This window comes from Suillus discolor, assembly GCF_016758755.1.
Source record: "Suillus discolor strain FC423 chromosome Unknown F5147scaffold_13, whole genome shotgun sequence".
Taxonomy (NCBI): domain Eukaryota; kingdom Fungi; phylum Basidiomycota; class Agaricomycetes; order Boletales; family Suillaceae; genus Suillus; species Suillus discolor.
In genome coordinates this window covers 363,237-387,586 of record NW_024541260.1, presented here as the reverse complement: position 1 = coordinate 387,586, position 24,350 = coordinate 363,237, and the positions used below count along the sequence as shown (strand labels likewise).

At 47.9% G+C, this 24,350-nt stretch overlaps 8 protein-coding genes across 8 annotated transcripts; 4 read left to right on the top strand and 4 right to left on the bottom strand.

Annotated features, from left to right (window-relative positions):
* The first annotated feature begins 1 nt into the window (after nt 1).
* F5147DRAFT_608606 (ribonuclease III domain-containing protein) lies at nt 2-1,410 on the top strand. The gene is made up of 4 exons (XM_041432387.1): nt 2-578; nt 634-866; nt 926-1,043; nt 1,098-1,410. Exons 1-4 carry the CDS (start codon nt 84-86, stop codon nt 1,344-1,346), a joined length of 1,095 nt encoding a protein of 364 aa, XP_041295649.1. The 5' UTR covers nt 2-83; the 3' UTR covers nt 1,347-1,410.
* A 2,074-nt stretch (nt 1,411-3,484) lies between these two features.
* On the bottom strand, nt 3,485-3,835 carry F5147DRAFT_682678 (uncharacterized protein). Its single transcript, XM_041436475.1, has one exon. The coding sequence runs from the start codon at nt 3,766-3,768 to the stop codon at nt 3,541-3,543; it is 228 nt and encodes a 75-aa protein (XP_041295648.1). The 5' UTR covers nt 3,769-3,835; the 3' UTR covers nt 3,485-3,540.
* A 79-nt stretch (nt 3,836-3,914) lies between these two features.
* Nucleotides 3,915-6,991, top strand: F5147DRAFT_682676 (uncharacterized protein). The gene is made up of 14 exons (XM_041436474.1): nt 3,915-4,663; nt 4,716-4,814; nt 4,870-4,973; nt 5,027-5,095; nt 5,147-5,197; nt 5,251-5,257; nt 5,310-5,403; nt 5,452-5,527; nt 5,591-5,715; nt 5,764-5,826; nt 5,882-6,144; nt 6,194-6,498; nt 6,550-6,654; nt 6,709-6,991. Exons 1-14 carry the CDS (start codon nt 4,329-4,331, stop codon nt 6,789-6,791), a joined length of 1,779 nt encoding a protein of 592 aa, XP_041295647.1. The 5' UTR covers nt 3,915-4,328; the 3' UTR covers nt 6,792-6,991.
* Nucleotides 6,992-10,090, top strand: F5147DRAFT_682674 (uncharacterized protein). The gene is made up of 14 exons (XM_041436473.1): nt 6,992-7,486; nt 7,542-7,637; nt 7,688-7,791; nt 7,845-7,913; nt 7,968-8,018; nt 8,069-8,075; nt 8,121-8,214; nt 8,275-8,350; nt 8,406-8,530; nt 8,581-8,643; nt 8,694-8,959; nt 9,016-9,320; nt 9,372-9,476; nt 9,529-10,090. The coding sequence occupies exons 1-14, from the start codon at nt 7,164-7,166 to the stop codon at nt 9,609-9,611; spliced, it is 1,767 nt and encodes a 588-aa protein (XP_041295646.1). The 5' UTR covers nt 6,992-7,163; the 3' UTR covers nt 9,612-10,090.
* Nucleotides 10,091-11,140: 1,050 nt separating this feature from the next.
* Nucleotides 11,141-13,260, bottom strand: F5147DRAFT_631892 (argininosuccinate synthetase). Its single transcript, XM_041432812.1, has 9 exons — nt 13,097-13,260; nt 12,967-13,046; nt 12,858-12,917; nt 12,737-12,802; nt 12,607-12,689; nt 12,445-12,554; nt 11,736-12,391; nt 11,587-11,687; nt 11,141-11,537 (listed from the first exon to the last, which is right to left on the bottom strand). The coding sequence occupies exons 1-9, from the start codon at nt 13,146-13,148 to the stop codon at nt 11,465-11,467; spliced, it is 1,281 nt and encodes a 426-aa protein (XP_041295645.1). The 5' UTR covers nt 13,149-13,260; the 3' UTR covers nt 11,141-11,464.
* A 1,247-nt stretch (nt 13,261-14,507) lies between these two features.
* Nucleotides 14,508-16,829, top strand: F5147DRAFT_61628 (cytochrome P450). The gene is made up of 9 exons (XM_041432536.1): nt 14,508-14,900; nt 14,959-15,280; nt 15,328-15,476; nt 15,528-15,643; nt 15,714-15,845; nt 15,896-16,085; nt 16,140-16,349; nt 16,410-16,545; nt 16,595-16,829. Exons 1-9 carry the CDS (start codon nt 14,720-14,722, stop codon nt 16,662-16,664), a joined length of 1,506 nt encoding a protein of 501 aa, XP_041295644.1. The 5' UTR covers nt 14,508-14,719; the 3' UTR covers nt 16,665-16,829.
* Nucleotides 16,830-17,043: 214 nt separating this feature from the next.
* Nucleotides 17,044-22,162, bottom strand: F5147DRAFT_752145 (uncharacterized protein; the record flags this gene model as incomplete). Its single annotated transcript, XM_041440210.1, has 17 exons — nt 17,044-17,366; nt 17,418-17,528; nt 17,576-17,736; nt 17,792-18,377; nt 18,429-18,520; nt 18,573-19,185; nt 19,235-19,676; nt 19,727-19,778; nt 19,828-20,453; nt 20,513-20,592; nt 20,644-21,028; nt 21,100-21,188; nt 21,236-21,253; nt 21,303-21,481; nt 21,539-21,688; nt 21,734-21,774; nt 21,800-22,162. The coding sequence occupies 17 exons, from the start codon at nt 22,160-22,162 to the stop codon at nt 17,188-17,190; spliced, it is 4,167 nt and encodes a 1,388-aa protein (XP_041295643.1). The 3' UTR covers nt 17,044-17,187.
* A 102-nt stretch (nt 22,163-22,264) lies between these two features.
* F5147DRAFT_61540 (uncharacterized protein) lies at nt 22,265-24,133 on the bottom strand. Its single transcript, XM_041432523.1, has 7 exons — nt 23,750-24,133; nt 23,560-23,691; nt 23,278-23,507; nt 22,878-23,220; nt 22,732-22,821; nt 22,452-22,661; nt 22,265-22,400 (listed from the first exon to the last, which is right to left on the bottom strand). Exons 1-7 carry the CDS (start codon nt 24,092-24,094, stop codon nt 22,368-22,370), a joined length of 1,383 nt encoding a protein of 460 aa, XP_041295642.1. The 5' UTR covers nt 24,095-24,133; the 3' UTR covers nt 22,265-22,367.
* Between the last annotated feature and the right edge of the window lie 217 nt (nt 24,134-24,350).

The following is a 24,350-nucleotide window of genomic DNA, read 5'->3' as shown; positions in this document are numbered from 1 at the left end:
TGAGCAGGCTTGAGCGGAAACAAGTCTAACGGGGACGACGGCTCGAGTGTCCAACACGACTCATTCTGCGTAAATTTCTGCCAATGGGTCATGTCTCAAAACGCCTTTATTCTTCCGCTTCAAAGTTAGCTGTTTCCACTTCACGACTGAAGCAGTTTCCGCCAAAAGAGGCCATCCTCGTACCAGACTCTGGCAAACCGAATTTCTTTGACCCGGAGTTATGGGCAGCTCTCCAACCCCCACCTACGTCTGCCCTCACCGCGTTCGCTCACCGAATAGGCCTCGCAAACGTGTTGTCATCGGCAGATGTAGTCCGACGCGCTTGCACACACAAGTCGTTCCTCAATCTTCATGCTAAATATTACCCTTCGAGCCCCACACCCCCAACAAACGCGAATCTTGCGACGCTAGGAAATTCATTGATGGGACTATTTGCATCTGAACATCTTCATGCCGCATACCCGCATTTGCCGACTCGCGTTTTAAAGGCTGCAGTCAGCGCTCATGTTGGTCCATTGACGTGCGCGAGTGTCGCTCAGGAAATGGGTGCAGTACCCCTACTACGGTGGCATAGACAGGTAGAGTATTAGATGTTTAAAGTACAAGCACCTTGTTGCTGATAGAACATTTTAGCCTACGACACCAATGTCTCCAGCACTACTGCACTCGGATGCACTAGCATCAATACCGAGGGCAATAACTGCCCTTGTTTACCAAGAAATATCACTCCAATCTGCACGGAAATTTGTCCAGTCGTTTTTCTTGAGCAGGCAGGTTGATCTGCGGAGCATGATCAGATTCCGTGACCCAAAGCGAGCCCTTATAGAAACAGTGGAAAAATTTGGTCGTGAACGTCCAAAATCCAGGTATGCTGCCCGGATATAATATTCGTATCTCATTGAACTGAAGAGCCTTTACCGTACAGATTACTGAAGGAAACTGGTCGTTATTCGAATTCGCCCGTATTTGTAGTGGGTATTTTTTCTGGACAGGACAAGCTTGGCGAGGGTTTCGGTAGCTCGTTGAAGATGGCAGAATACCGGGTAAGCACCCTCCAGGTATACCTATCCATAATTATCTTACTGTAGGTGCTTTAGGCGGCTGAAGACTCGCTACACCGGCTATACCTTACTCGGACGCCAGACCACCTTCTCCAAGTCCCCTCATCGACATTCCCTTTCAAGCAGGGCAATATCTACAAGACTGGATTGGAGGTACCATACACCCCCGGGGTGCTCGGTGAGGCTGAAATTCTGTATGCGAGCTCAGGGCGCAGCAATATCGTCGCTCCCAAGCGACCGACACTAGAGGAGATAGAGGCGAGACGGGAGGGTCTGGATGTATAGTACACAATCTTGCTTAATCTGCACAGTTTACTCTTGAAGTTTTAAGAGCGATGCGAAGACCCCATACAAGAAGGAACAACTGTGTTCCTTCTATAGGACTGACCAGCGAAGACCAACAAGCTAGCCCTCATCCTGCATGACTTATGTCAACCTGCACTTGACCTCAACCTACTTGACCGTGCTGAAATTCCATGGAAAGTATTTCCATTGTTCAAGATGCTTCCACATCCGGGATCTAGAATTCAGACGCCTTTGTTGTCCCCACACATTTGCATCATACCACCTGTTATGCTAGATGTGTTTCCCTCACCATGACATGCGCTGTCCGACTAATAACCTTAGTTGGAAATGTCTTTCAGGGAGTTTGTGCAACTGGAACAAACGAGAAAACAAACGAGTTGAGTCCTCCCTGGCGTCCTGCTGCCGTATAAGATTAGGATGTCATAGAGCAGAGCAAAATACTGGCACAGTGGCACTAACTATATCTGGTTGTACTGGCTATATTCGCATGCGGCATCCACTTTCATATGGAGGGCACCACATAGTGTTGGGCCGTCACTACCACTCCCACTTGGAAATCAATCTAGACATTTGCCGATTGTCAGAGTTCATCGTAATGCCCAGCAATGCGTTGCGGAAAACTTTTTGTGACTCCTATGAAGCTCATGCATGCAAGATGAGAATGGTGATTGTAGGGTGCGATGAAAAATTTGTATTCAAGACTACGTTGTCAATGATAATCGTCGTCATACATGCACGAAAATACTAGTAACAAGAACAGTCTGTACATAATGAAATCTAATGAGCCCGTTCATACCAGTAAGGGAGAAAGTAAATCAAATACTTCTATGCGGAGAAGGGAATGAAAAGTCCCAGAATACATGACGAAGGTGAGAGATAAACATACCAGCAAAGGGGAAAGCAAATCATGATGACAGAGATGAGTCCAATATCTGTCTCGGACACAAATTGAAGAAGGAAACAAAAACAAGAAACGTGCATACCAGAGATAGATCTATGATATAAATCGCCAGTCGAGGAGCGTACAGATCGACGAGGTAGTAGAGAAGGAAATGAGAAACGACTTGCTCTGATAGGCCCATGTGTGTGGATGACCATAGCCGTGATATAATATCGCGTAGGAGGAAATAGTAAAGAAGGCCGATTAGAGATTGGGTTGTAGGGGACCTCTGGCCTTAGAGACTTGCGGCGTGGTGTAGTACGCGTAGATTGGAAGTGGCCTTTGACTTCTTTAGCAGTGAAGCGGGTCGCAGGGGACAGGAGGCCGTCATCCGGATTGGTCATAGGGGACCTGACATCGAAGCGTAGGCGTGCCCAGATCGTGGAGATCAGTGAAAAGGGACAATATGTTTGGCTCTGTGTTGTTGTTTCAGGTCTAGGCTGTCGAAGCAGAGTAGTTGTGAGAGGAGGCAGCTTGAAGTGTCAAATGGTGCGCTTCGCAACTAAGATCAGAGGCTTCACCTCCGAGATGGAAGACGGACGATCTTCAAGAGACAGTGCCTCCATATTTCGAGTCACCACATCGATGGGAAAGCTGGGTCCAGGAAGAGCGACGCCGGGATCGGTAGATGAAGTATCGGAGAGAGAGCCGCCTCCAAACGTCGGACCAATGCGTCCACAGAATATGCGGGTTCAAAAAGTGGAGGACAATGAATGGTGGTAGAGGTCTTGTGGTTGTTGTTGTTTGAAATGAGTGGTCGAAGCTTGGAATGACGAGGCGGATTATCGAGAGCAAGAGCTGTCATTTTGGTAATCAGAATATCAAGCGTTCCTTCCGAGGCTGTATCTCAAAACAATCATCGGAGAGATTCAAATGCCAGATAATATGGAAACGGGCCTAGGGTACAAGAGTGGCGCTGGAATTGATAGAAAGGCGTTTGCAGTAGAGGTTCGGCGAAGTGAGAGTGATGCAAGTCATACAGATATTATAGTACGTGATCGGAACAAACGTTGTTTCCGTCAATTCAATTGAACGCAACATAGATGGATTCTGAGATGTCCGCAAATGATACAGCTCTACAGTGGTGTTTTCATTAGGCGTGCAAGTATAAATTGGGATGGATATTGTTTCCGTCAATTCAATTAAATGTGAGTGAGATGGAAACGGAAATGGCTGAGGCATAACGGTGGTGGTGGTGGTGTCATTGTGTCATTGGAAGATGGAAGGTTAGAGTCAGGTCGTCGTTCTTTGAAGTGGCGGGCCCATGCTTGAGTCCGTTGCTGAGGATCCTCTGTGCAGCTTTCTCGGTGGTGAGAACCAGTGTAATTGTCGACAAGCAGATAGAGTATGATACAGCGAGGCCAACGGAATTGGACAGGACCTGAACGGCATTGTTGATAACAGCTCGTTTGAAGCAAAGACTGAGAGGAAGCCAGTGGCGACGAGCACAGTAATGGTCATGGCGGAAGAGATTATAATGATGAACACTGATTGAGAGAGGTAAATATGCTGGTACGCGTAGAAGAGGGGAATCGCTGAACTGAGATTGGCTTTAGAATTGCTCCTATAAATCAGGGTTTGGACACGCTGCCAACGCGATCAACAGACTCGATCGCGACGCGTTTGTCACGTGCTTATAAAATCAAGTGACTCGGACAGCCTCTCAGCAGTAATTCACCTGAGCTTCAAACCATGTGGCATGTCACTCGAAGTCTCTCTGAGAGAGACTGATAGTACCTGCTAGTCTCGTCTCGATGGACTATAGACAAATGAAGATAGTCCGAGTCGTTCCTTCCATACTCTGGTCCACTGGTACGCGGCAGGACACATGATGATTGACTGGCAGGTGACGTGGTTGAGAATAAGTCAGTAATTATTAATTACTGAAGTTCGCGCGCTGTTGATCCACGCACGACAACGTGACGCTGGCCAAGCGGGGTTCGACGATCCGTATTGCCCGGGCCGTGATATAAGTACTTCAGCTACCGAGATTCCTGCAAGATACTTGTTGATTTCTGGGTATGTCTACCACGAACGAGAAAACAAACGAATTCCTTCCTGGTATCTTGCCACCGCGTGGTACTGGCAGGACGTTGTCGAGCCGCAGGACAGTGGCATTGAGGACGGGTCTGGTGGTACTGGCCACCGTATTCGCATCCACTTTTCTATGGAAGGTACCATATGGCATCGGGCCGTACCACACCCTCCAGGAAGTTAATGCAGATATCTGCCCCCAAGTGTCTGAGCTCATTCCAAAGTCCAACGGTGCTTTGTGGAAGACTTTGGGCGACACCTATGAAACTGATGCATTCAAGATGAGAGCGGTGGACTGGCTTGCAGGGGCTGTTAGGATCCCGTAAGTTTATCATTCACATTGCAAGCCTCACCAGAGAACTCACTAGTACTAGAACAGAATCCTACGATCAGATGGGTCCTGTCGGGACTGACCCACGCTGGGAGAAATTCGGTGCTTTTCACGACTATCTGTTGAAGGCCTTCCCACTGGTGTAGGTGTGCTTCTAGTTCATTGTGTGTAGACTGACTATCCCTGTAATTGCACAGCCATGCTTCCCTTGAGGTGACGAAAGTCAATACGTATGGCCTGATATATGTATGGAAAGGAACGAGCAGCTCTCTCAAGCCTCTCTTGCTTGCAGCCCACCAAGGTGACCTCAGTGCCCTTCTTGCGTAGCCAGTCCCTGGAATCTTTGTGATTCAGATGTTGTTCCTGTGGAGGAGACCACAATTGACCAATGGCAGTATCCACCTTTTTCTGGGCACTTCGACGGTGCGAGTGTTCTATTACGATCTATCTGATAAGCTCTGATGAGTATGATAGGTGAGCGAATATGGGGACGCGGCTCGCAAGACGACAAAAGCGGGCTGATAGGTGAGCTCTTCGCAGGTTATGCGCTTTCCATTTGGCTGATTATGGATGCACAGGCATCATGTATAATATGTCTCATAACCTTTCTTTCACTCTAGCTTATGTTTTGCGTTAGGTCTGCCATGGAGAATATGCTGGAGAACAAGTTTCAACCAATCCGAACTGTAGTTTTGGCGTCCGGGTTTGATGAGGAGACCAGCGGCCTTCACGTAAGGACATCAACCCATAGTTTGACAACTAGGCTGAACCATCGACAGGGTGCTCAAATGTTGGCACCAGTGTTACTGGAGATGTTCGGTGAAAATGGTTATGCCATGCTAGTGGATGAAGGCTGTAAGATGATGCTCTCTTTGCCATCAATCAAACATTCTAAACCTGCACTGTTTTGGGTTACAGCTGGATATGGTGAACAGTTTGGCCGAGTCATCGCAACTCCCGGAATTTCGGAGAAAGGATATTTGGATGTGATGATAAATGTTGCATCTCCTGGTGGACACTCGAGTCTTCCACCGCATCATACTGTGGGTCTTTGCTCTAGAATTAATGGCTGGGTGCTCATATCAGCATAGAGCATTGGCATACTGGCGGATATGCTCGTAAACATTGAGAGAAATCCATTCGAAGTTCATCTTGTAAGTTCTAGAACACCAATAGGGCAATATAATAACTCTCGCGCAAACCTCGCAGGAAAGAGGTTCACCGACATACAAGATTGCGCAATGTCTTGTTCACACACCTGACCTTCCTGCATCACTGCGAAGAGACATCATTCGCGCAGAGCATAATGAACTTGCTCTTCGCCGCGCTGAGCAGGAACTCCTCAAGAACCCAATGTTCAAAAATCTCGTCGGAACCACTCAAGCTATTGACCTCATTCACGGAGGGGTAAAAGTCAATGCCCTGCCAGAGCAAGCTTGGGCTGTAGTGAACCATCGCATTTCGACGCAGAGGTTGGTGATTAATCAGTATCGCACAAACACATGCTAATATCGAGTCTAGTTCCGTCACTGCAACGAAAGGGCGTGATACTGAGCTGCTCATATCGCTGGCAAGCCAATTCAACCTATCATATACTGCCTTCGGTGCTAGGATAACTGATGCTGATGCTCCCGCGTTTGGCACCTTGACACTATCTGAAGCTTATACGCACGGACTTGAGCCTGCTCCAGTCTCACCCACTGGACATGACGCCGTGCCTTACCAATTGTTATCTGGTACTATCAGAGCTGCATATAACTCTCACAGAGGTCTTTCAGATGATGATAGCTTGATCATCAGTCCTGGAATCATGTCAGGCAACACAGGTCAGTGATATCTGTTTGGTCATCACCATGTGATCCTCACGCCCTTGATAGACACGAGGTACTATTGGAAGCTGACCGAGCACATCTTCCGCTATGGCCATACAGACGGTGCTAGTGGTGGAAGCATTATTTCTGGGGTACACACCATCAACGAGGGTAAGACTTGATTTTTTCACTCTCTTCCGTATTTGATGCATAGTTTCATGACAGCCATTAAGATCAGCAACTTTGTTGAAATGATTCAATTCTTCACCACACTTATTCTCAACGTTGATGAATCGGAGTTGCCCTGAGAGAGAATTTCTGTATTTTAGTATAGCGAAGGAGACGCGGTGCCCTTTGCATGGCTGTATGGGAACAAATATGAGTAGTAATGGTACAAATCGCCGATGCGGTCCGCGTTTGAGATGTACGTGAGTAAGCTAGTTTGTTCGGCGTCCGAGTTGTGTACAGTCTAGTAAGTACTATTATATGTAGCGACGACTCCGAGTCATGACAAATTTTGACCCATGACATGCATGCCACTTGACCCTCTGACTATTAATGGATATCCAAAAGTTAAAACGGCCCGTAAAACGGTAGTTATCGGTCAATGGGATCATATATATCAGTTTCCAGCTTGAAAGAGATCTTTCCCGGATCTTTGCAGGCTTCTGTCGCATAACATGTCCCAAGTCAATCTAGTCGAAAAGAAAGCTGACGAGCTTCCAGGTATCAATGCCCGCACATCCACTACGAAGCTTTCAAAGGCTAAGGCTATCGCATTCAAGATCACACTCGTCACTGCACTCGCAATCTCTGCTTCAACATACTTTGTCAAAAGACCCTTGAACGGTTCCCTCGAGAATGGCGTAGATTTGTGCCCTCAGGTGGATGAACTTGTTCCCGAGAAGAATGGAGTGATCTGGGAAAGTCTTCAACACGTGTACAGTACCGACGAGTTCAAAACGAGAGCCATAGACTGGCTTGGGGGAGCTGTGCGAATTCCGTGTGTTTGTTTCGCCTGCGATATGCTGAGTATCTGCGCTAAATACAACCCTCAGCACAGAAACGTTCGATGACATGGGAGATGTGACAGAGCCCGTTTGGGAGAAGTTCCTCCCGTTACATGATTATCTGAAAGACTCATTCCCTTTACTGTGAGTACTCTTCCGCACTGTGCCATTGTCCAGTTCACATTGTGTGCTAGTCACTCAAACTTGGAACTTACGAAAGTCAATACATACGGACTGTTATACGTATGGAAAGGCTCAAACAGTGCTTTGAAGCCACTCCTCCTCGCTGCTCACCAGGGTAAGTTCGTTTGTGCATCATACATATCTATAGACTGACTTATCGGCCGCTAGACGTGGTCCCTGTGTTAGAAACGACAATCGATGAATGGCAGCATCCTCCATTCTCCGGTTACTTTGATGGTCTGTGCAGTAGTTTCATGATAGGTCGCATGTTTTTAACTGATACCTTGGCAGGGGAGAGTATTTGGGGTCGCGGGTCGTGCGATGATAAGAGCGGTCTAATCGGTAGTGTTCCAACATCTAGTTCTATTCCTGAACTTATTGATTGCGTCTAGGGATCATGTTTGTGTCCTTGTAATGTTCAAGAAAGTATACTGATTGCCGTAGGTCTGCGATTGAATCTATGCTAGAGAACGGCTTCAAGCCGACTCGCACAGTTGTGATCGCGTCAGGATTTGACGAGGAAGTAAGTGGAATACGGGTAAGTTGCTAAAACTCTGCATAGCTACATTCGCATGTTAACATTGAATACTGGTTCAAGGGTGCGTCTTCCCTAGCTACCGAAATGATAGAGAGATTTGGAGAAAACGCCTTTGCCATGCTCCTCGACGAAGGCTGTGAGTTGTTGTTGGACTTGACTAACACGATGAATAATGAGGTTTTGGTCGACAGCCGGGTACGGTGAGGTATATGGTCGTGTTATTGCAGTACCTGCAATTGCCGAGAAAGGTACCTTGAACGTCCAAATCAAAGTTACATCTCCCGGTGGCCATTCTAGCCTTCCTCCACCTCATACGGTGAGTTTTCTCATACTAAATTCTTCACCATTCGTCTCTGATTTTCCAAGAGCATCGGTATGCTTGCAGAGCTCCTTGTACAGTACGAGAAAAATCCCTTCGAGGCCCACTTGGTGAGTTTTAAGAGACTGGCTCTAACGATGCACTGATACTTTTCCGGCAGACAAGAGGATCGCCGACTTACAGGAACGCTCAATGCATGGCTCAACATGCACCAGGCGTCAGTTCCTCGTTAAAGGAACACATGTTGCATGCAGAGCACAGTGATGAAGCACTTCGCGCTGCTGAGGAGGAACTTTTCAAGACCCGTGCTTTCATGAGTCTTGTCGGCACTACTCAAGCTATCGATCTCGTGGACGGCGGAGTGAAGGTAAACGCTCTCCCAGAACAGGCGTGGGCCATTGTGAATCACCGGATATCTACAGAAAGGTAGGACTTTTGATACAAACGAATATTGTCGTTAACATGTCCAATCTTATCTGTAGTTCTATCGCCGCCACAAAAGTGCGCGACATCGAATTGTTGAAATCCCTCGCAAACGACTTCAATTTGTCTTACACGGCATTTGGTAGCTATATTTCCAACGAGGATGCGTCTTCATATGGCACCTTGACCCTCTCCACTGCGTTCGGTGACGGCTTGGAGCCAGCACCAGTCACACCGTCTGGCGAAGACGCTGCACCGTTTCGGCTTTTATCTGGGACTATCAAAGCAGCCTACAACTCCCATAGAAATATTTCTGGTTCAGATGCAATCATCGTGAGCCCAGGTATCATGTCCGGTAACACAGGTAGGTTTTTGAGCACACATTGCACTAGCTCTGGTAACGATTAGAATACAGACACACGGTTCTATTGGAAGTTGACTGACCATATTTTCCGGTATGGTCACCTTGAGGCAGCTGGCGGAGGGTCTCTTCCTTCTGGCGTGCACACAGTCAACGAAGGTACACATTTTGGATTGGATTCTCAGCAATTGAATGACTAACTGTTCTCCAGCGATCTCCATCAATAGCTTCGTTGGGATGATCGGATTCTACACCACTTTGGTTCTCAACGTAGACGAATCATCCCTTCCTTAAAGTAGGGTGTCAGAATGTCATTGGAGGTTTGCCATGTGATGTCTACACGTCACTGTGATTGTACAGCTCATAAATGAGCAATTCCCTCGCTTGCAGACATCTGATATATCTGAGGCCTGATAGGGCAGTTAAGAGCAATGTGATAATCGGGCTCATGAGTCTATGGCGTCTAGACTCGAACGCAAAATAAGAATCTTCAAGATTTTCATGTGCCCTCTCTGCTGATATTGCACTGTACTGTCCCGATGAGTCGCTCTTGTTATGGATTACAGTCCCTCCTAGGTGTACTCTGACTTATATCCACGGTACGTGGCATCTAATGGTCAAATGAACAGAATCGCATGACTAGTCGCTTGAGAAGGTGGTATATATTCCAAACCACAGCTCTATTCGCATGCCTATCTATTTGGAGTCTGCACCGATGAAATCCTAAAGAGACACAAATGTGGTCCACGCTCCGTGCGTTGTAGTAGTTGCGCTGTCAGTGCTCTTTGTTATGATGCGAATTACAAGTCGACACTCAGTTTGCTCCGAAGATGTCAAGATGATGGATGCGCTGGCGCGTACAAATGTGTAATGGTTTCTAAAATCCAACTCAACGTTGAGAAGGATCTTATCCCTGAATTTGTCCGGCTTTTTCAAATATTTTGCATTGGTCACGATAGGGACAACAGTTCTTGCTCTATCGGCAAATGAGAAGAATGGCTATATGACTACCACATCTGACTTCAGGGGGCCCGCTCTACCGTGTTTGGCATATGGCCTCGGCTAAGTACTCTCTTACCTCTCCACTTGGGTCACTCAGAAGAGGTCGATGTAGAGGTCGGGGCTCGCAAGATATGGTTGCCTATTTTCCCTCAGTAGAAGGATATCACGTGCAGTGATCTGGTCAAATATGCTCAAACAACTCGATGTGTACAACGAACTTGAACCTCTTGTGAAGATAACCTACTACGTTTGGCACAGCAAGACCACTGCACAACCCTGTCAAGTAATTCTACAGAACACTCGATCCAGGTGCATTGCTGAGGCTGTTATATCAATTTACCGCGTCTCTGACGAGTCGAAAACCTTGGACGATTTCCTGCGTGGTGATGAACAGGCTCTTAGGAGGAGGCAGTGGGCCTATTGATCATGCTTATACAGATACCCAAGGATCTCGAGTAGGAGGTGAGCCGAGAGAAGGCACGCCTGTCATCGAATACCATCTTTTTTCTTTCTTTATATAAATAAGAAAAAGAAAAGAAAAGATGGACAGATTTCGAAGTGATCGTTCGACTTAAGTTGTCTAGGTTCAAGTACATCAGAAGATTCGTCCTACTAGAGAGGAGCTGAAGAAATGGGTCCAGAGTTCACGCAAATACTTCAAAGACAAGCCCGGCGTCATGTAGGCATTTGAAGCTTGTTCTAGTTTCGGGCTCAACTTTCTTCGTAGCTCGGCGAGGAGGAAGTAGATCTTATCTGTGAGGACCTCAGTTAGTGAATGGCTACATTTCTAAGATTGCTGTCGTCGGAAGAACTGTACATTAGGCAACAAGGTCAGGACGCCTTACGCTCCTGTTCCCCATCCCACTAGGTCGTCCTGCAACTCGGCTTGTCTGTTGAAGTAGCTATTGGGTTGTCTTAATTACCTGGTCTCGACACCCCGAAATTCGTTATACAATGTATATTTATGCATAACCATGATGTTATTCAGTTAGTTCTTAGAAGGAAAACATCTATCGAGGTTTGTACTGGTTAGTGCTTAATATTTAATGTTTGGCTGGACGCGACTGGGGAGTAATAGCAGGGTACGATTTACAATTGGTGAGATAATTCATTTCCGTCCTTGAGATCTAGGATATTGCAGTCAACTAGATGCGAGAGCCATAAACATCCTGTGGCTCAACACCACCTTGGCCCTTGCGAGCATTGGCCTGACCCCACCTTGAAAAAATAAGTGAGCAGGTTATGATGAGATCAGTTGAAGATATACTTTTTAATGCGGATACTTTCGATCTGGATGAAACCTGTGGTGTCTGTTGGCTCAAACCCACCGAGCTCGTCCATGGAAGATTGGTGCTCATCATAAAGACCCTGATAAGCGGGTAAGAAAACATGAAAGTCATGAGTCAAATTCGTTACCTCATCGGAGTAGCGGCCAACAACAACGACGTTACCCTTGTAAAGCTTCAAGCGTACTGTTCCATTGACGGTGCGCTGACTCGCGGGAATGGCGCTAGTCACAAACTCACGCTCAGGGGTGAAGAAGTGACCATTGTAAAGAATACGGGCGAGTTCGATAGTGATGAACTGATCGCGAAGAGCACGAACATTGCGGTCGAGCGTGAGACCTTCAATGTCCATATGTGCGACACGTAAAATAGTCGCCGCAGGCGACTCATAACAACCACGAGACTTGACGCCGATAAATCGGTTTTCGACGATGTCGATACGGCCGACTCCATGCTTCCTCGCGACAGCATTGAGTGCGAGGAAAATATCGACGGGATCAGTGATAGGGGCCTGGTTAGCAATTACAACCTTTATGGGAAGACCAGCCTTGAACTCGATCGACAGCTGTTCAGGCTCCGCTGGTGCATCTTTGAGGGATGCGGTGAGTTTCCACATGTCATCGGGGGGTGTGGTGTTTGGATCCTCGAGGATTCCTGCCTCATAGGAGATATGGAAGAGGTTCTCGTCGGTCGACCATGGTTTTGCGGCAGTCTGTTGTACGGGAATTCCCTTCTCCGCCGCGTATGCAAGTAGTGCTTGTCGGCCAGGGAAACGGTTGTAAAATTCTGGATGTTGGGGATTAGGAAAAAGGTTTTGTAGGTTCGGAAAATTGACTCACCGGGAAGCCTCCAAGGAGCGATGACCTTGATATCTGGCTTGAGACCATAGAAAGCAAGTTCAAAGCGAACCTGGTCATTCCCTTTGCCTGTGCAGCCATGTGATACATAGCTGTCAGAAGTCCGATGAGCTCAGGTGAGTGGAAGATAAAGGCGAGGCTTACTCGCAACCCTCTTTGTCTGCAACGGATATCATACCACGAGCGATAACAGGACGGGCGAGAGAAGTTCCAAGTAGATATACATTCTGCGATGGCGATCAGCTCATGATAGCTGTCAGAGGATGGCACTTACCTCGTAGATGCAGTTTGCTTGTACAGCAGGGTAGATCAACTGCGTTACAAATTCACGCTTCAGGTCCTGCAAGTTTATGAGCGACAAACGCAGCAAGGTCAACACTGGAAGAATCTCAAACCTCCACGAAGAATTTCTTTGCACCAACACTGAGTGCCTTCTTTCTAGCTGCTTCGAAATCCTGTACAAATAGTCAGCTACCAGCAGCGGATTACAGAAGATATTAGCACCTCCTCCTGACCGACGTCAGCCATGAAGGCGTAAACCTCATAGCCCTGCTCGATCAGCCATGCCAAGATGCATGAAGTGTCTGCAGATCTTGAGATTTAATGATAATCTCCCCCGTGCAGATCAACTTACCAAGACCGCCAGAGTATGCTAGCAAAACACGACTTTGTGCAGGAGGTGACATTGTTACAACAGTTGATAAAGGACACACGGGCAGTCAGAGGTCTGAAGATCTGAAGTTTCAAGCTTTCAAGGATCTATTTATGTAAAAAGTAGGCCGGGGAGGACTCTGGAAGCCGAACAGTGACAATTTACCAGATTTAGAATGAATTTTATCTGATGCGACCAACAAACATCACGTGATTAGCGCCACCAGGTCTGTGCATACATCTCAATGATCTCATGCACCCAGTAACGCGGAGAGGGCGGCAAATGAAACTTTGCCACCCGCACTCGTGTCACAGTATGTGATGCTCGCATGACTTACCGAAGTTGGCGATCACAGGCTCGTGTTGCATCGCTTGAGATTATCGATCTTCGTGTCTGGGACCGTAGACGTATGGCAGCGGCAAAACAAACGGCAAACGTAGACGGTATACAATCGGTAACGTTCGCCACTCACGCGGTTGCCAAGTTCGCGACTCCGCTTGTACTTGTCTTTCTGGGGCGAGATTCCTTACTTTAGATTACTGGATGTCACTTGATACAACTGAGAATATTAACATTCTCGCGATACGAACACTGAAAAATGTTTCAACTCATCCTTCAAGTCTCCAGAATCCAAACTGTTACGCTGATCAGAATCTGTTCTTTGTCAGTATATATATCATGGCAGGCATCTTGGGCTTACTATTTGATGACTCCGTTGACCCACGGTATGTCTTGTATGTTTTACGGACCCCGCCCTGTGAATGAGAATAGATCTGGTCCAAGCTGATGAACCCAATGGGTCACTTGGCATTGCGAGATGTAGGTCACTGTTTCCACACCGTCTCGAACTGAAAGTCATTGCAGTGAATGATGATAAGGGTCTGTTAGCTAGAGTGCCACTGAGAACTAGAAGGTCGGCGCGCGGTTGGGGTAGCTAGCCCTCCGACGAAAACTTTCGCCGAGTAAGAAGAGCGCTAGGATGGCAGGGATGGCAGCGGTTTCAAACCTACGAAAGTTTTCGTCGGAGGGCTAGCCACCCCAACCGCGCGCCGACCTTCTAGTTCTCAGGCTGTTTAAGATTATACCACTGAGCCTATATACCTAGTAAAGGGTCTGTCGCGCGACTGCAACCGCGTCCGATGACCGGCCAGCCGCACACTAACGATAACCCACCGGTAGGTAGTCTGCGATTGGAAGAACTAGTGGGTAGGAAGCTTCAGACATTGGCATGCATCAGGTCTCGTACTAGCCTTTAGTATATCAAGGGAATGTGGTGTCTCCACTGTCCAGCACTGACAGTGGGGTAAACGGCATTATCCGAGAACTAGTATGGATAAAGGTTAAGGCTCAACGGATCCGGAGGTTACTTTAAATTTACATAATTCCTAAATGACCTGCCACGACGACAAGGACTCCGGGGATTCATCTATCTCACATCTTTTCCAAAGGGGCCTGACTGGAAAGCTTCCCGCGCTCGCGATGCGATGTTTCGGAAGTGTAACTATTCAACTAGATTGGTGACATTTGCTCAGGACAATTGATATAAGAACTCCGAGTCAGAGCGCAACTTGAAACTGCAAAGTCGATCCAACTATTATCTGTTACATGTCTTCTGGTATACTCATATTCTTCGTGGCTGCACTGGCCACAGTTCTCTTCTACAGCCGTCGACACAGTAGATTGCCACTACCCCCTGGACCACGTCCAAAGTTCTTTACCGGAAATGCTCATCAACTGCCAAAGGAAAACACTTGGCTGATGTATGCCATGTGGGCTGAAACATATGGTGCACATTGTCCAATTTTCCGCTTGCTACGACACTTCTGACCCATGTCTCGTATTAGGACCCATATTCTCATTCCGCGTGCCTAACCGGGAGTTCATTGTCCTCAGCTCTCTACAATCGGCTACTGAATTACTCGATTCACGCGCCACTACATATTCTGATCGTCCAAGATTATGGATGTACACACTTGCGAAGCGCAACATGATCCAGTTCAACATGCCTTTCACTCACCCGTATTTCAAGACGTATCGCACAGCCCTCAAAGCCAGTCTGAATTCCCACACTATACAAAACTATCAGTCGCTGCAAACCGAACAATCTCGTATGCTACTTGGTGATTTGTACAAGAACCCCAAGCATTTCGCCGAGAATATCAGAAGGTAAAATACTTGCGATTGCTAGTTTTGGTTTCTGATCGAAGGTACAGGAACGTAGGAGCCGTTGTCCTTAATGTCGCATATGGTTGGAAGGTCACCGAGAATAACGATTATTTCATCGGTATCCTGCAAGAAGGCAAGGAAATCATTGCCATACTATCCCAGCCTGGACGTTGGTTGGTCGAAGCGATACCATCATGTAGGTCCTCCTGAATTTTTTTATAAAAATCGCTAGCTGACCTTCCATGAGTGCGTTTCCTACCTTCATGGTTTCCAGGGGCAGGTTTCAAGCGTGTAGCCTTTGACGCCAGGCAAAAGTTAAGTAAGATTGACACAACATTATTTAACTGGGCCAAACAACAAATAGTAAGTTTTCCTAAGCAGTCTTGCGAGTTCCTGTTATCCAGGATCCCAACTAATTCTCATCGCCGACCAGCACAGCGGCAGTTACACGCATTCCTTCGTTTCAGAACAGCTCCTTCCAGAGGACGGGTCCACGGCCAGTGCCCAACAAGAAGATATTGCCAAGTGGTGCAGTCAGGGGATCTCTGCAGGGGGAGTCGACACTGTAAGATATCTTTTGCACCTTCCCTCGTGTGACTTTGAAACAATGAGCAGACATCATCATCTTTGACGTCTTTTATCCTGGCGATGCTACATTATCCAGAGGTGCAGAAGCATGCGCAGGCAGAGATCGATTCCATCGTGGGTCAGGACCGATTTCCCGCGTTCAACGACAGAGACAAGCTTCCGTATATCGGAGCCCTCGTCCAAGAGCTCCTTCGCTGGGCACCTGTGGCTCCACAAGGTCAGCCATACATATATATATATTGTCCTAGTTCCTGCTCACTCAGCGACGCAGGGCTCTTGCACCGCGCGATGAAGGAAGATGTCTACGAAGGGTACCGCATACCAGAGGGTGCAACCGTCATCGCGAACATTTTTTCCATATCACGGGATGAAAAAATGTACCCCAACCCATTGGAATTCAGGCCTGAACGCTTCCTCGGTTCCTCCCCTCAAGTGGACCCACGCAAGTTCATTTTTGGGTTCGGGCGCCGCAGATGCCCTGGTGCGCATCCTTTACACGACACTATCCAAGCCGCCACTGAATGATGGGATCTTATTCCAGGGTTGCATCTTGTCGAAGCCTCGTTGTACCTCAATATTTCTTATATCCTTGCTGCGTTCACGATCGCCAAACCGTTGGATGCGAGAGGGGAAGAGATCACACCTCCTGTAGAGTTCGAGAATGTTGGTGTACTCTGGTAACTCGTCTCTCTATTAGCCTGAAACGCATTCTTACACACCTGGAAGCCACCCTAAACCATTTGAGTGCAGATTCATTCCAAGAAACAAAGATTTACTGGCAACTCTCTCGCAATGATCAGCACGTCGCCCAACTTCAGTCAAACCTCAAGGGTATGTAGATTATAAGTAGTAGTGCAGTATTTACATGATTGTTTCGTACTCAGGGATTTCTAGTAGCCATTTGTACTTTAGTAACCCATCGAAAAGCTATCGTTGAACGATTCCTGCGTTTGGTATAGTCTCGGTGGAACCCACAGCAATGAGACGGGAGCGCAGGACATCACTATTATCAGTGAACCACAACGATAACACAAAAAATTCGGCATTGGCAATAAAACGTGACCACATATTGGAACATCCGATGCTGAATAAAGCTCGCGGTGCATGCGAGAATGACACGGAAAAACCCGCTTATCGCCCTCCAGGGAATATCTCTTATTGTAATTCATGCCAAGGTGAACGGATTGCTTGTATTAGCTAGCGGTCAAGAATGCCATTCCAACGATACAACTATTCATTATTCCCAAGCCAGGAAGGGCTAAACGTTAAATGACCACTCAGAAAGCACTCGAGCGCTCCGGAATAAGGTATATTTGATTCTACCTCGACAATGCAGAAGGTGCAGGTTTCGAGGATGGTACCATGGATGCCCGTAGATCAGGACGCAGTTCTCCTCTACACCGACATCCACAACCAGAGCCGCACACATTTGACGTAGCATCTCGCCAACATCCCAAATGGGTGACATGGAGACAATTTCCACAGGTGCGTGAGAGGCCTGAACGCCTAGCGTGAGTCAACATCATCAATGAGTGTCACGTTGCACTACCTTTCACAGGCAAACGACACAAAGAGCACCGCGGTTTAAGAGTCCTTACTCCACAACATGATGTGTGGGGGTCAAGAGCGCGATTGCATTTCCCACAGGCGTGCTGCACATCTACTGAAAGTTGTCAGTTGATACATATCTTTCGTTTCGCTGCGTACCGAAGGTAGCCTCTCGGTTATTAGCATGAAATACGGTTATTTTGGCACTCTTCAGCAGTTCAAGTCGCTTGTTTAGAAGCTGCCATCTAAAGAGCATCTCCGCATATGCAAGAACATGACACTTATACTGAGCAAGAATCTGTTGGTCGTATGCGACTGGCCTAAATGATTGTGATAAGTGAAGATCCGCACACTAAGCAAAAACAAATCGTGTACTTTTCTTCAACAAGTTCTTCTTCTATGACCAACCTCTTTTCTTGGATTACTTGCTTTGGGCTGATAACCTGCGAAAAAGTCGGTCGACGCCCACGTACCGAAGGTGAAAGGGGTACTGCAGGCGCAAGTGTTGACAAGACAGATGTATCTGACCACGATTTTGAAACTGGTGACATCAACGTCGACGTTTTGCCTCGTCTTGGTGCGTCCAGATTGGGTAGCCTCAGTACCACAGAACCCGCACTTTCGCTCCCAGGCAACGGTAGAGGTGTAGACATTGGGGTCCTCGTCGGAATTTGAAGGGTATCTATCGATAGAGGCGTCGAGATACTTTCCTGCACACCGGACATAAACTGTCGCATGCTGCCAGTATTGAACAGGCTTGACCACGAACCACGGGAGGTGTTAGACATCGAGAGCGACGAAGCCATAAGGGGCGGAGCTGTGGGAGATGTCGATGAGAGCCGCGGCCAGCCGGGAGAGAGGGCTGCCGCACGCGGGCCTTTCCGCCGCACAAAAGAGAAGTAATCTTCCTCAGGGGTTGGTGAAATTGACGACGGGTCATTTGCAGAGGGTGTATTTGGCACTGTGATATCATCAGAGAGAATGCTCCGACGAGCGAATAAAAAAGGCTTGCCAGTATCAGGAAGCGATGCGAAGGCTCGGAGTAGAATTATACCAAGCATTGCAAGCATCTGCACGTCATGGCTTGCACAGTACTCCTTGTACCTGTGGAAATCCAAAGTTAACGCTTGAAATACTGCATAGGACAAAAACATACAGCGAATCAATAATTTTCCGCGCAATCTTGCTTGGACCTGCACCCTTGGTCACTGATGCGGGGAACAGGCCTCTCAGTATCCTCCATACTCGTTCATGACTCCACTGCCCATGTTCGTGCGCGATTTTTGCGTTTGCTTCGCATATAGCACCTACACTCTCGCCGTCGTGCCCAAATACATATGCCTCTGCGACTTTCCGCTGGGCAAATGCGGTATCAGTTGGACCTTCGATGAGCACCGTGCTTCTTCGTGTAAGGACCGGCACCTTGGCATAACTTGGGTTCGCTGTTGGAAGGGAACTGGCTGGAGTGGTCATTGATTCGTGTCGTTTGTGATGATGGCGGTGTGAAAAGGTAAGGAGGTTGGTCATTATGCGCATGGTCGTGTCATTATCGCCAGATGAGCGTGGAAGGGAGTCCAGCAGCCTGTCACGATCTATCGCAGCCATATCAAGCCGTCGAACCGCATCAGAGAGCAATGATGGTGGTTGGAACAACCTCTGAGCAGAAGGAGACGAACGTGATGCTGGAGTCGTGACCGGAGAAGCCGACATCTCGTTCATGGGATTGCGTACTATCCGGGGCGGCGCACGGAAGAAACATACCAGTTCACCTAATCTGACCTTTAACGTACACTGAAAATGACTTAGAAAGGTACCGACCGTTTGGCCCAAAGACACCTTGTGAAGTCCTGGGTTCTGCAAGATTTTTGTTATTTCTCAACAACGAAACCGTAAAATCCCTTGACTTTCTCCCTCCCTCTTCCTTCCGTGCACTATCCTCTTCCTCCTCGTTGGATGACTCCGAGTCAATTCCTCTCGGAATGCCAACTCTCTCGTCTTCATCCCCGAAAAGTAAGAATCTCAGACAGGCTTCAAGACACGGTCTTCTTCTTTCTCGAATACCTTTCAACCGCCTCAGCATGAATGCGCGACTTTGCATTGAAACTAGGGGGTTTCGCTCAAGATCAATGTCAGGTACGCCAGATTGAGGGTATGTCTTAGGAAATCGGAAAGAAATGCGTATGAATACGCTGACAGAAGATGACTCGCCCCATGGCCCATGCAAACCAAGGGTACATGTACGTCGCTTGGTGAGGTCGTGCTACGAATATCAAGTAAGTAAACGTACGCGCTAAGAGAAATGAAAAGAACCTTTTCAAGTTTTATTTTGGATGTCTGCAGTTTTGTTAGCGCAGATGTAATTCTACGCACCGAGATCAGTAGCAGCAAGGAGAACCAATGAATTTACTTGCTCATCTTGCAAGCTTTGCGTGCCATCTCCATCCACAACACGACTCCCGCTCCGTTTCCTCTTCTGACCCGGTGGAACGCTCTCGTCGCGCTCCAATCCTCGTTCTCCTGAACTTACTCTACTTTCTGGTCCGGAAGCGCTGTCCTCGCGCCGTTCGCCGACCTTGATACTCGCAAGCCACTGTAATGCGTCCATTCTCGCAGATCTGCCACCAAGCGCATGACCACGCGTCATCGTCATCGTTGCGGGTGTCCCAGGAATATGTTGAATGTGAGGCTTCAGCGTAGTGCCGGGAATACTGAGTGCGGCAGATCCAGGAGCGTCCAAAAGCAGTGCACCGCGGCCCCGCGCTGCAGATCCATGGTGTGGTTGGAGGACGGGATTATGATCTTTGTCTCTGCTCGCAACAGCACTGGCGCCGGCGACTGTATTCGTTGTTACTCGAGAAGGAAGCGTACTCGTTCTTACTTCAGCCAAGATTCCACGATGCCCAATGGGTGCTGATAGAAGTGGCGGGTGCACATCAGTTGCTATTGGCGGGTGACGGAAAGACTTGTCCGTGAAGAAACGTGAACGTTGCAAATGAGGGTGCGAAGGCGCTCGAGTGGTAGCCGTATGGCCGACTTTCTATGAAATAGAAAACGTTATGCACCGAACACACTGGTACATGTCAGATGATTGGGCACCTCCATAATTTCAGCATCAACCGGCCAAAATCTGAGAGTTCTGTCCTTGGACCATGTAATAAGGTGGTAATCTCCTCCTTCTGTTGACACCAAATTACACGATGATTGACGTCTGAAGTGTGCGCGCTCACCTAGTCCTCCTTTCCTCCACACAAATTCTTTTACTACATCTGCATGTCCTTCAAACACCTCTACTGGCGTCCCAACCTCACTGCCCTCCAGCGAGTACATTTCAAGGGTTGTATCTCCGCGCTGTGGCAAGCTTAACACACCGTGTCCGAAAGGAAGATTTCGGGCCCGCCAGACGGGATATCGTGTTGAAATTTTTGAGCGTGGTTCAATTTCGGCTTGCGAAGACTGATTAAAGGAAAAAGAAGGAGCATCATGCGCGTTCCACACTTTGATCGTTTTGTCAAGAGAGCAAGTAACGAGGTCGTGCATCCGCTCATGCGCCCAGTCTATACCATAAATCTTTGCCGTATGCGCCTTTATTCGCGCAGTAGGAAGCGAACCTTTCTACCAAGTATATTAGTAAATAACTCTAGGGGAGATAAACCCCAGAAGATGATATAGCAAAGGCGGCATACCCGGCGATCCCATATTAGAACTTCATTCATATGCGAAGATGCCAAAACATTGGGATCCTGTCGGTTCCATTTCACCTGCGTACCTCCCGCTGCGCAAAATATCACAACACGTGGCTACGGGCTCGAAAATGCTTACCATTGAACGCGCATAGTCCTGTGATAATTCGAACTACGTTTGATGAGGATAGTGAAAAAAAACGCACCTAGTACAGGCTTCCTCGGCTCCCTTATATCCCAAGACCACACCCAAGCATCAATGCCAACACTAGATACAATATCGGGCTCCTTGGTATGCCAGTTGATGTCAGTGATGGCACGATAATGAGAGTGAAGTATATGTTCGATGGATGTCTTTCCGACCATCATAAGGTTCCATATAAGGCTTCAGGTTTTCTGTTAGTCAGAGGCTCCGATTACAACAGTACAGAGAAGAGCTTACAGTTTCTCGGATGAGGTAGATACAATGTACTCTGCGCGAGCACGGTGCGGGTTCCATTGCACGTCCGCGACGTCCCACGTTCCCCCTTGAGGAAGGAAACGCGGCACCTCGAGGGGTGCCTCGAGGTCGATGATAAACAAACCTCGGCGACTTCGCACTATTGAGATTCATTCGATACAATATATGCTGACTCACGCTGCAAGGACGATGTCTCTGCTCGCAGGGCTGATACTCATCTGTATATTTTAGTCAGAAGACTACCTTTTTGGTGACACAAAGGATACGCACATTTCCGACCGCATCCCCGACAAGTTCCTTCATGTCTATGTGCAGATTTCTCTGGAAGTTGCCACTATCTTCAGGCGAAGAAGATGGAGGAGCCGTTTTTGTCGTGCCAAATGATGGTACATCGCGATAGGAGCCGAGCCCAGTGGTCATCTCTTGCGTATGATCATAAAGTGGAGGAGCCCATGACGGACGGCGTGCTGTCAGTAAAGATAGGGAAGAGGGGACGGGTCCGACGTCTCTGTCTGGTGCAGCACTTTCATTTGCAATACGAATTCGTGCTGACTGCGACTGAGGTCCATGCGCAGCTGGTTGTGACTTGGACGATGAACGCGACATCAATATTCAATTACCGAGCCATTTTGCAGCGAGTGCCCCCAATATAATACCGTGTCACGTGAATCACTAAGACTAGGTTCAGACAAAACTTATATAGTCAATGTAATAAGATACTGCTATGACGAGATGAGTGGTGATTGATAATTAAGCAAAGCAGTGATTGATGCGTTGTGTGTTAGTAGTGCCCAGTATCTAATTAACACGACTATAGATACGCTCTGGAGGACCTGCGTGCCATCTGTACAGGAGAATATCAATACGAGTAGCATGTGAAGGAGACAAAACTCACTTCGACGACCTTCCACCCACCCGTAACCTCGTCAGCTAACTCCTCGTGAACGCGCGTTATCACCGCAGCATATACACACTGTTCCACTCGGTTTTCAGCGCCGACAACGATCTCACGGGAGGCTGCGTTGCGGAATAGAAGAACCTCTTGTGTCGAGAATGTCACAACAAAGACAGGGATAGAGGAGTCGAGAATCTTTCCATCGGAAACCTAGAAATATTCAGCATTTTACCTCTGCATAAAATGAATGGACTGGAAATAATCTAAATGAAATACTTACATCTACCGATCGGATATCGAGCACTTTGCTATCACTCACAAGGCCCTGGCGGAGATATTGTTCCATAGTTGCCCAAAGGACATTGTACGTCTAAATAAGGGGGTTGTTTCAGCCTTCAAAATGCGATTCCGATCGCATACACTCACCGCTTCACTGCACCACCTAACAAGTGACTCCTTGTCTGCACTCAAGTACGCATCTACGACTTCAGGAATGATATATTCTCTCAACTCCCTCTCGAACGCCTCCCTCGAAAAGTTCGGATCCATTGCGCGGATCATTCGTGTCACTTGTGCTGTTTCGTTCTCCTCGAACCAGGACCCAATCGTACTGGTCACAGCACGAAGCGGTGTAATGAGGGGAGACTCTGACTCCTCGTACGCGGCATGTAGCGAGGATAAGCGTTGCATGACAGGGTTCGTGGATTTGAAATTCTCCCAGGCCTCAGCACGAGGCGAAGTTTTAACAGATACCAGTGCTTGACCTGCTCTGTGGAGGTCATGCTTGTTATTACTAACACACAAATTTCACTTCCAAACGACGCACTCCGGGTTCTCCTCCATTATTCGACGTCCGGTTAGGCCCGCCTTCTCAAGACGTTTTTGCCTGCGTCGTCTCCGAGCTTCCTTGTCTTCAAACCCAGCGTGCTTTGCAGACCCAGAGTCATCCAAGGCATCAACGAGAGTCTCTGCAAGAGTTTTGTAAGCAGCCGTCTGACGGATGGGTTCGGTTGTGGTAGCAATGGTACTAGAGAGGGACGTCGTTGCTCGCGAAATCTGCCAAAATTTAGTTCATGACATCAAATAGTTAGAAGTAAACCACACGCACTGCGCGCATGATTTCGCTCTCTTCCATAGTCTTCAAAGCCTCTGTTACCGCATCTCCGACCTTGACACCCGTCTTCTTTAGCTCCTCCGCTGCTGCCCTCAAACGAGGGTTCTCTTTTATGCTGGACGTCAACTATGTGCAGAAGCAGATGTGAGATTTGACCCAGATGAGAAAAATTCAAAAAACACACTCTTGCGCGCTCATACACTTCCTTCGCCCGTTTCATGGCCTCCGAATCCTGGAACTTGTCAACGTCACCCTGAAGTTGTTTGACATTGTCTTGGAGCTCTCTGTTCTTGCGGAGTTCGTCACGAAGGACATCGACAAATGTTTGAAAGGGTGACTTCGGGAGCTCGTCATGTCTTCGCGATGAGGAGTGGAAGGAACGAGATGCGGAAGTGTTTGCGTGTCGCGACAAGGGATGGCTGACTGGAGAATAACCAGGCAGCGAAGAGGACGCTACAGCTGGTCTGTGCGAAAGCAACGAGCGCGCACGCTGGCCTGCAACGAAGCTACGGAGATGACGGGGAAGCATCACTCGACTAAAGAGCTCTCACTATGATAGTCTCAAGAAATTGTTAAAAATCACGTGGTCACGTGATGACATATACACTGCAGCGAACTTTAACTTCAAAGGTGGTATGCGTGTAGTCTCATGACGCAACAACTGAAGCTTTCAACCAGGGCAACTGCATGGATTTCTTCCAGGCATTATTTAGGGACCATAGGAAGACATGTAAAAAAACTAGCGTCATATCTCGTCTGCGAGACTTTCATGCTGACTCGGACTA